An 11,502-nucleotide genomic window follows, 5' to 3' on the forward strand; every position below is an offset into this window, starting at 1 on the left:
ATACGACCACTAAAACAGTCGTACATATCAACTCGCTGTTGATAAGAAAAATGTGCTCTTTGGTTCACTGTGAATAGAATACTGATTGTAACAAATAGTAAACAAATGTAAAATTTATTTACTTCCAGGAAATAAGATTTGCTCTCATAATGTGAGTTTGACAATGAAAGAATGTAAACAATAAAGGCAATTAATGTTTACTTTATTGAAGAAGCAAATTGTTGGACTTTACAACAAAACAATTAAATGCATTTTTTCAAACTTTTTGCCATGACTTAGTCACTTTCTGACCAATTTAAAACCAATTGCACCATTGTTTTCAGCATAAAAATAATTTAAAATGATGTGTTAGGATGTGTAGAGCCCTACTTGAAATTTTGAAGTTGAACTGGGCCTGAATAATTTGTGGGTAAAAATTTGAAACTAGACTAAAAAATATTTTTATATTTTATTTATTTTATTAAAAAATATCTTTGATAGCGACATTAGTTCAAGAGAAGTTTAGCCAGCCATTTAAAAAGGACACCCTATATAACCATGTCTCTTCTTCTTTTGCATATATTTTATTTAACTTTATTTAGTATTCATTTCTTGTTATTACTGTTTTTTTTTCTCCCTGCCCTGCAAGATACTGTGCACCTTGTGGGTAGAGGGATGGCATTATTCTCTAGGGTTTTTATGAATTCTTCTCTTCTCTCCAAAGTGCAAGGACAAGACTGTAGAATATGATCGGCATCTGTCCATAGTTATAAGTTTGGAACACCAATGGCTGTTTTTTTAAAAAGATTTATTTGCTTTAAAATATACAGAGAAGATTACAGAACAGAAAAGGCGAGAGATTCGTCAGAAGGATGTCGTACATCCGATGAATGGGGAGAAATACTCGCTGTTTTAGATAAGTGCCGGGTTTATATGAAATTGTAATGCAGAGTCAGCTGTGGCAGTTCCTTTAACTCTTAACTCCTCCATCCTCAAGATTGAAGCTGTCCTCAGTTTGCATAGAGATTTTTGGCAATGCTTCAGAGGCTGGTACTGTAGGGCGAATGGCCATCCTCTAGAGAAGATTTTTTCCAAAAAATCCTACTACATTTACAAAATAAATTCTTATTGATAAAATACTTATAACATAGCAATATTAACAATATTATTATTATTGTTGACATTAATATTGTTGTATAATTGTTAGTATTTTCTTCCAATTCCTCTACGGGTTCTATATTCATGTTAGCCTTACATGAATTGCTCAAAAGTGAAATTAGTATGAGAAGAAAGTTCTGATGGAATCATCACTTCACTTTCCCAATAAGTGTATGGTTGTACAAGATTTAACAATATTTCTGACTTAATTAAGAATTAACTGTTGCGTAAACTTTGGATATATAGTTATGTTTACATGATTAACATTAATAATAGTTTTGCTTATATTATACATAAGAAATTTATTAATTATTGGAATATATTTAAAAAAAGGTTTGACATGATTTATAACTAAATTTTTACAAGTAGATAATTCTTCTTCATCTAATAATTCATTGATATATTTATTTTCAATTTTAATAATATTTTACAATAATATTTTTCATTTATCAAAGTGCAGTTGCCTGTGAGTAATCCGTTATATCTCAGGACAAAGGAGGGATACTCATGTATAGTAATTGTTATTGTTTTTATAGACAGGATAGGGCAAAAGAAAAAATGTTTCATAAACAGGAGATTGCAGGGGTAATTGAATAAAATAGGAGATGTATTCATTGTGCATAGAACAACGTACAGTACTTAGCTGCCATAATGTTGCTATTTCGTTTGAAATTAAAGATATTTTGGAGGTGCTGATGGCGTTAGCTAATTATAAGATAAAATGCTGGAATGAATAACAATGAGTTTACAATATTTTAGACTCGTCGTTAGGTCGAAAACTTTGTTGAAAAGCAGCATAAGCGTTTGAGATAAAAACAAAACTTGCAGCTTATGTTCTAAAGTGTTTTACTCATTGGTAATGAGTGAAGTGGTTGCTGACTTTTAAATTATTAAACCGAATGAGGGACATTTTTATTAGAACTGTTTGTTAATTGCTGGGTTTAGATATTTTCCTCAGTCTTTTAATACGATTGGGATGAACTTTAAAACTCCGTTTTTCAGCAGATGGTTGCTCATTTGTTCCTATTTTTTTTATTCTTATCATACTGTACTTTGAAATATTTGGGTTTGTGTTTTTTGGTGAAAAGTCGTTTTCAGGTAGGGTTGGTCAGGGATTTCTATCTCTTTTTCGTGTGTAGCATTTAAACTTTCTGTGCGTTTCTGTTTTTCGATTCTATTTGGTGTTTTATTAACTTATGTAAGAATTTTAGTTTTGCTAAGTAATTGTGAGTTCTTTCCTCAGTGATATTATTTCAGTTAATTCACTTTTGAAAGGATTTCTTAATATACCAAAAGTAATTTCCATAGGGGTTAATTTTATGCTGTAATTTAATATGTTATTGAATGCTATTACTGTCAATTTCATTATTTCATTAGTGTTATAATTTTTATTTTCTAATAGGATAGCATTAAGAATTTCAATTAATGTGGACTGTGATATTTCTAGTAAGCCTTGAGAGTCTTGGTGACGGGTGTAATATAATACGGTTATATTTCGAATAATTTTAGGAAATCTCTTAGTCTGGCATTGTCAAATACCCTTCCATTATCCATCTGTATTATTTGTGGAGTTGGAAATAAAGAAAAATAATCATTCAGGTGTGATTGAATTTCAATCTGGTTTAAATTATCAAGGGGGTATGTGATTTTTTTTTTAAACTGTATTATTGTTAAGAATTTCTTTTGATTATAACAGAATGTATCTATTTTTAATGTTTCAATGGTTTTTCTGGTGTAGGTATAATTTTATATTCTATTTGAACCGGTTTCCTTTCATATTTTATTTTTAAACAAATTGGACATTTGTTAATGTAGTCGTCTCTTAACATCGATGGCCAATAATATTTTCTTCGAATGTGATTATAGCTTTCACTTATTCCACGATGATCCATTTTACCGATATGGTAGTTTGAGATTATTTATTTTTGTTCTTCTGTATTGGTTATGTCTAGGTTTAGCTTTTTATATCTTTTAATTTTTATAGAATTAAAATTGACGACAATTAGGTTTTTAAATATCTCGAAAATTCTTTCATAGTCATCACGAAGTGGACCTTCTCTAGAACACAAAACTCCATAAATTGTGTCAGGTTTTAGGTATTGGACACAGAAATTATTGATTTGCTCGGTATCAGTTGAATTTTGGAAATGAAACATTAGTCTGGTTTTACCAAACATTTTTGTTGATTTAGGATGCTTGCTACCTCTTTCAAAAATTATTTGATTATATTCAACGTTAAGAATTTTATTGTCATCAACAATTGTTATTTGCTTGAACTTTCCTGTGAATGAAAGGTTATTATTATCATCATTGCATTGTCTGAGGAATTCATCAATAACTTCTTGAGGGTCAATGTCATCTTCTAATGTATTTAAGGGTCGGCAATTGATTTGAGAAAGGGCATATGTTACTTGATTAATTTTGCCTTGAACATGTGTGTCAAAATCAAACTCTTCTAATAATAATTTCCATTGAATTAATTTTGAATTGGGTTCTTTAATATTATGAAGCCATTGTAATGGTTTGTGATCTGTTTGTATCAAAAATTTTCTACCATAAAGATATTTGGTTTGATTCCCTCTTCCAATATTATGTGCCCTAGGTACAATAATTCTCTTTTGAAAAATTCTGTTTTATGGGAGGCAAGGTTTGCAAACATTCTAAAGAGGAATTAATGCAAGATGTAACTGTAGCAGCCTGTAGTGAAATCAAGGAAGAGTTACACAAGTTTTGGGAGATTGAAGAAGGGTTTTTACATCCAAATCTGTCTTCAGAAGAAAAGGCTTGTGAGAAACTGTTTAAGGAAACAACAATGACAGATTCGGATGGTCAATTTGTAGTGAAATTGCCAACTAAAAATGAGGTTAACCAGTTGGGATATTCAAAAGCAATGGCAATGAAACGCTTTTTTCTACTTGAGAAAAAACTGGATAAAAACAAAGATTTAAAGGCTGCATATACTGACTTTACGGAAGAATATGTTAAGCTAAAGCACATGGAAGTTGTTAAAGAACCTTATGTAACTGATGTGCCTACATATTACATGCCCCATCATTGCGTTCATAACATCCACAGCTCAACAACAAAATACCGCGTGGTTTTTGATGCTTCTGCTAAGACTACAAGTGGGCTTTCTCTTAATGATGCTTTAATGACCGGCCCTGTAATTCAACAGGACTTAGTTTCAATAATATTAAGGTTCCGCTCTTATAAATATGTAATAACTGCTGATATCACCAAAATGTACCGGCAGATTAAGATTTCAGAAGAGGATAAAAATTTGCATAGAATATTTTGGAGAAAATCTACTGATCAACCACTTATAGAGTATCAGTTAAATACTGTTACCTATGGAACTGCTCCAGCTTCGTTTCTCGCTACAAGATGTCTGCAACAAGCTGCTATAGAACAGGAAGATAAATACCCCTCTGCAGTAAGATCAATCCTGCAAGATTTCTACATGGATGACTACCTGACAGGTTGCAATGATTTAGAAAATCTCAAATTAATTCAGGAAGAAGTTATAAAAATACTTAAGGGCGCTCAGTTTTCTTTACATAATGGTGTGCAAATGAATTGGCATTATTAGACAAAATTCCTACAACAAAAACAGAAACTAAATTTATCCCAAATGAAGAGGACATTTCAATCAAAACCCTTGGCATCTGGTGGAATCCAGAACAAGATTACTTTACATTTTCTATTTGTCTTCCTCCAGAACAAAAGCCTACAAAGCGTAGCATCCTGTCCGATACTGCTATATTTTGATCCCCTTGGTTTAGTGGGACCGATCATTGTAAAATTCAAAATGTTTTTGCAAGCGCTTTGGTCATTAAAGACAGAATGGGATGAAGCACTCTCTGCAAGTCAATTAATGGAATGGACTTCATTTAGAAAGGACCTTAAGTTGTTGGAGACTCTGCGCATTCCTCGACCTGTTTTGACAACCTGGGATGGTCTTTATGAAGTCCCTGGTTTCTGTGATGCATCCTGAGAAAGCATATGGAGCTGTTATATACATCAGAACTGTTTCCCAGGATAACATATATTCTTCTAGACTGCTCATTGCAAAATCAAGGGTAGCTCCTTTAAAAAAAATCAGTCTTCCCAGACTAGAGTTATGTGGAGCCCTTCTATTAGCCAAACTGGTGAACAAAGTCCAAAAATCTTTACAGATGAAATTTGAGCGCAAATTCCTGTGGTCAGATTCTACAATTGTACTCAACTGGGTTACTTCGCAATCAGCTAAATGGAAAACATACGTGGCCAACAGGGTCAGTGAAATCCAAGATTTAACACCTGGGTATATTTGGTGTCATGTATCTGGCAAAGAAAATCCTGCTGACAAAATTTCCCGTGGACTTTTAGTTGCAGACATTTTAAACGACAATATTTGGTGGCAAGGGCCAGCTTGGCTTTCTCTACATGATTCATTCTGGCCAGCCCAGCATGTGATTGATGCTACACCAGAAGAACTAAAACAATCTGTTTTGGTAACTACCAAGACAGTTAAATTGTTTGATTGGAACAGGTATTCTAACTACCCTCGTATAATTAGAATTATAATTTATTTGCACAGATTTATCAAATTATATTTGAAACAACATATACCAAAGTTTATATCCAGTGATGAATGGTCTGCTGCTGAAAGGGTATGCATCAGACATGTGCAAACAGAAGAACTCTAAGAGTAAACTGCTGACATTGAGCCCTTTTCTGGATAAGGATAACATCATCAGAGTAGGTGGACGAATTGATAAGGCTAACATCTCTTATAATCAGAGGCATCCTATCTTATTACCTAAAGGCCATCAAGTAACTTTATTAATTGCAAGATGGGAACATATTCGTAATCTTCATGCAGGAACGCAATTACTTTTGTCTTCCTTGCGACTAAAATTTTGGCCATTGGGAGGAAGAGATCTTGTAAGAAGAACATACAATGCATGTATCACTTGTTTCAAGGCCAAACCTAAAGGTACCCATCAAAAAATGGGCAATTTACCATATGAACGCCTGAAGGTTGGTCGACCTTTCCTCAATACGGGTGTGGATTTCTGCGGCCCATTTACAATTAAAGTGAGTACCATTAGAAATGCAAAACTACAAAAGGCTTATGTAGCTATTTTTATCTGCCTCTCATTAAAATGTGTTCATGTGGAGCTTGTTAATGATCTAACAACACAAAGCTTCCTAGCTGCTTTAAAGAGATTTTTTGCAAGGTGAGGAAAAGCAAAATTAATGATGTCAGATAATGGTACAAATTTTGTAGGAGCAGCTCGTGAGTTGAATCAATCAATCTGCAGAGCAAGACAAGACCCACAAGTAGCTCACTATTTAGCCAGTGAAAATATTACCTGGAAATTCATACCTCCCCAAGCACCAGAATTTCGTGGTCTGTGGGAAGCAGCAGTAAAATCTTTTAAATTTCACTTTAGAAGAGTAGTGGGAGACAAAATTTTTACTTATGAGGAACTAATGACATTTCTTGTATTAATAGAATCAGTCTTAAATTCCCGTCCTATTCTTGCACTTAGTCCTAGTCCCAATGACCTTGCACCTCTCACTCCTGACCACTTCTTGATAGGAGACTCCCTTACATCTATAGCTGAAGAGGATCTTCAAGAGGCTAAACAGTCAACACTTCCAAGAAGGCGTAGGGTGCAACAAATGTTCCAATCATTTTGGAAAAGATGGACACAAGAATACTTATCCAATCTACAAGTACGAACGAAGAGGCTAAAAGGGAACTGTAATCTCAAAATTGGACAGCTCGTTCTTTTAAAGGATGAAAGGTCACCTCCACTGAAATGGCCTTTAGCAAGAATCTGTGAGACGCGTCCAGGAGCTGATGGCTTAATTAGGGTAGTTACCCTAAAATCTCATAATGGAATCATCAAGAGACCATTAAGTAAAATTTGTCCTTTGCCATCTCGAATAGGAAGTGAAGAGTCTCCAGAAGAAGAAGAAATTTAAAGTTTTATTTCATGTTGAATTTATTTTATTATTATTATTATTTTATTTTTTATTAATACTTGTTTATTTATCAAGTCATGTTAAATATTTCTCATTTTTGGCAGTTTCAATTTATTTGTTTGTATTGAATCAATTTATTAAATTGTTTCAAGGTGGCCGGCATGTTCAGGCATTTGTCTTTTTTTTATTTTGATGATGCTGCCATCTTGCTGATCAGTAAGTAAACTGTAGCAAAAGAGGAAAATTATTACCCTAATATAAAATGGAATGTAAAAAGAAGCAAAGTGTTGTGAGTTCTTTTTTCAACCTAAATATTTATTGTCTATAAACACTTCTAAAATAAGTACCGTAGCGTACACTGACTATAAAGTTTTCTATAAAGTTTTCTTTAAATTTTGTAACATTAGGAGGGACAAATGAGGGGTTTATATAATTTTTAAGTGATCCAGTATCTACAAGCCATTTTCTGTTTTTCAAATCTACAAAATACAGTAATGATTTATTTATTGTTTTTAGTTCAAACTGACTGGGGGGTCTTTCGGTGGTTCGGGGCGGGGCGTGTCTGTAAAAAATGATCAGTAAGATTGTTGACCACTTTAGTTAATGAATCGATTTGTTCTTTCATACATTGCATTTCATTGTAACGTAATTTACCTTGATTATCTAAATGAGTTAATTCATACGGGGATATGAATTTTTTTTTGAAAATTCTTAAAATTCTCTTAATGCTGAGGACACAGTTCTCGTTGAAACTGTGTTTTGGGAATCCCTTTTTGGACTAGGAAATTGAGGTTTGAAAGGTTGATGCTGGAGTGGTCTGTTGTAATTGGTTCATCTGAACATTGGGTTTTCATGATGTGGTATTTTATAGGGTGGTAATGGTGTAAAATGTTTTTTAAAATCTATTTTATTAATGGCATCTAATGTTGTATTGTATTTGACTTGTAAAACGATGCTGCAATCATTTATTAATTTAGTTCTTGCATCATCTAAGTCCTGTATTTGTAATAATTGTAAATGTCCACCTAATGAAGGATGAACACCGTGCACCAGCATTCTGATTAATCATGCGTTTAATTGATGTGTTATGTTAATCAAGAGTTCTCCTGATATTCCATCTAATCTATAACGTGTGATTACTGTAGTTCTTTTTTTCATCTAATCTGTTCAAAAATTCTGTAGGGTGTTCTCTGGTGTATGATCTCATGATTGTTAGTTCTGCTATTAGTTCCGGGATGGTTCGATTATCAGCAAAATTATTCTTTAATGCTTTAATTAATTCAATGACTGTTGAACAATTATTGTTAAAAGCTATGGCTTCAGCAGGTCCTTCTAAATGACACATGGCTGCCTTGAAGAGGAGCCAGTGATTACTTTCTCTTTCAATTGTATTTTCATTACAGTAGCTACCATACATTTCCTCACAGGTAGTAATGAAATGAGGTAATTTATAAGGAGTTCCATTGTATTTTGGTAGAAATTTTAAGATTTCGTGCGGGAGAGGTTTAGAAGTAGGCATTATATTTTTGTTAATTTGAGGATGGGATGTTTATATGTGTTCGGGTGAGATAGAACAAAAGTACTCACAGTGTGTTGATGACGTATCTCTGGTTCTTCTTCTTCTTCTTCTTCTTTCGATGATGTAGAAGGAGTTCTCTGCCTATAGGTCTGCCTTTAGAAGGAAGAAATTTTCTGTGATGTATTTCTTTCTTCGTGCAGAGTAGATCTCCTTCTCTACTTGTTTGTTTTAAAGTTTTTGTTTTAAAGTCAGCCAATTTAGCGTTCATTCTTTCAGATAGCGGATGAAGAGCTATTGCTCACGTTCTAATCCAATGCAGGAAATTGATCACCCAATAATAGTGAAAATAATAAGTCAATTGGACCTACTAAAATCTGTGAACTTCTGCTGTACCTATTCACGGGCGCCAGTTATAAGTTTGGAACACCAAAGGCCATTTAAAAAAAAAAAATTATTTGCTTTAAAATATGCAGAGAAGATTACAGAACAGAAAAGATTGTCAGATTGATTCGTCAGAAGGATGTCGTACGTCCGAAGAACGGGGAAAAATACGCGCTGTTTAAGTTAAGCGCCGGGTTTATATGAAGTTATATGAAGAGTCAGCTGGGGCAGTTCCTTCAATTCTTAACTCATGTCTCTCCGTAGCATTCACATGTTTCATAATAAAATATAATTGAGTTATCTTATTTTTACTTAGGTCTAATGACAGTAATGTGCTACAATGTTCTGTGTGACAAGTATGCAACAAGACAAATGTATGGCTACTGCCCAACCTGGGCTCTAGCTTGGGAATACCGCAAGAAGGCCATCCTTGCTGAAATAAGGCATTACACTGCTGATATCATAAGTCTCCAGGTGACATTGGCATCCATTTTAAAACTAATAAAGACATAACACCATTGTTAATTTTATTGCCCATTTCAGGAAGTTGAGACGGACCAATTTTATAAGTTCTTCTTGCCGGAATTAAAAAGGGATGGCTACGATGGCATCTTCTCACCAAAATCGAGAGCCAAGACCATGTCTGAAAATGAAAGGAAATACGTAGATGGTTGTGCTATTTTCTACAGAACTGCCAAGTTAGTATTGTTTGATCTTCTTCATTAATTTTAATTTCTTTGCTTCTAACATAAAGTTTGCCTTAAAACCTCCCTACATTTATATAATCATAAATATAATATATTTATGAAACAACAATAACAAAAACTATTGATCCTATTGTAAATAAGAAACTTCAATAAATGCTCACTGTGCTATGAATATTGCAAGAAGTATTAATCTACTAGGTAGTAGTAGAAATTTAGGGTGGGAGNCACACACACACACACACACACACACACACACACACACACACACACACACACACACATATGCACACAAATTGTAAAAGAAATACCAGCCAGAGGAGAAGGGGACACATGCAACAATAATTTTAATCTTATTTTTATACTGTGTCCCTGAGAATGTGGATAAAAACCATTACATCTAAATTGGGATGGAAAAGTCCACATGGGCTAACATGCCCATATGTTATACTAATTTTAATCAAAGTTAGGGTTTTTTTATCTTCTTATCTTCATCAGTTGGCCTGAAAATGGCAAAATATCAAAATGATTCTTAAAAAAATCAGACCAGGTTGATCACAATCAAGGTACCTCAATCCATCACAAACTTCACCACAATGTTTTGTTTTATTTCATATAGGTTATTATTATCATATTTTTTATATTATTATTTTTCAGCTTTCCCTTCAGTAATGTTCATTTTTTTCTATTTTGCAGATTCACCCTCATTCAAGAGCACCTCGTAGAATTTAACCAGCTAGCTATGGCAAATTCTGAAGGCTCAGATGACATGCTCAACAGGGTTATGCCAAAAGACAACATTGGCCTCGCTGCTCTTCTTAAAACAAAAGAGGCTGCTTGGGAAAACTGTGAGTATTTGTTTTTAATTAACATTTCTTCAATTATCTAGAGATCAAGTATCACCTTCCCTATTTTATACTATTTAACTGTTAAAATAAATTGCCCTGAATTTCATTTTAGTTTAAGCTAGCTTTGCATTTTTTATGAATTATGATTAACTGTTAGCTAGTTGATAAAATTTGAGAATGGAAAATTTAATTTGTTGAATACATGGATGAGAATCAACATTTTACACACCTACAGGTTGTATATAATTATTTTTTTAACTTGAAGAAGAATCAATTCCATTTGCAAAATTGTTTTAAAATATGTGTTTGAATGATAGAAAAAAAAATATCCTAACATTCAACCCTGACCTAAGAAAACTCAGAGCTCAGATCGGCTCACCATATTAAGAAAGTGATTTTAGCAGTCAGGGCTCCAAATCCTGAAATGTGAATTTTGGCCACAGTCTGTTCTAGGCAAACTTTGCCACAGAGACTTATGTTTGAAATGGTTATTAAGAGAGAACTTCAGAGTTAATGAAACATCCGAGTATTTGCCTTCCTATACATCATCCATTTGCTGTCCCTTGAAGAATCATATTTCTTTTAAAGTTCAACCTACTACACTTTCTGAAAATCATAACATTTGATTTTACTAAGTTTGACCATAGGAAAATTCCATTGTTCACAAGAAAGAGATAGTGCAATTCACCTGAAATAACACATCATTGGCCTACATGATAATCTGTTTTGAGAAAGCAGTACAGTTCTTCATAGCATTCAGGGCAAGCACATTTGTATGCTTTCCTCTTACATCAGTAGTAGGATTTCTTCAGTTATCCATTATTGCTTTTTTTCGGCTCGCAGCAAAGCCAACATCATTCTTTTGGACACTAACCACAGCTTTTTTGTGTCATTCTTTCATCTCACTGCACAGTCATTGTAGGATTCAATCTTTAAC

The 11,502-nt window shown here is 33.5% G+C and overlaps 1 protein-coding gene across 5 annotated transcripts in view; it reads left to right on the forward strand.

Moving 5' to 3' along the window:
- The window catches only part of LOC106672008 (CCR4-NOT transcription complex subunit 6), a 609,984-nt gene that overhangs the window by 590,125 nt on the left and 8,357 nt on the right, over positions 1-11,502 (forward strand). For all 5 annotated transcript variants that reach the window (XM_024227261.1, XM_014403052.2, XM_024227262.1 and 2 more), the window contains 3 exons: positions 9,330-9,487; positions 9,557-9,711; positions 10,414-10,565. In XM_024227261.1, coding sequence (XP_024083029.1) covers positions 9,330-9,487; positions 9,557-9,711; positions 10,414-10,565 — 465 coding nt within the window. The remainder of the gene's footprint in view (positions 1-9,329; positions 9,488-9,556; positions 9,712-10,413; positions 10,566-11,502) is intronic.

The sequence above is a fragment of the Cimex lectularius genome, unplaced genomic scaffold (assembly GCF_000648675.2).
Source record: "Cimex lectularius strain Harlan isolate CLEC.00 unplaced genomic scaffold, Clec_2.1 scaffold169, whole genome shotgun sequence".
In the NCBI taxonomy this organism is placed as follows: Eukaryota; Metazoa; Arthropoda; class Insecta; order Hemiptera; family Cimicidae; genus Cimex; species Cimex lectularius.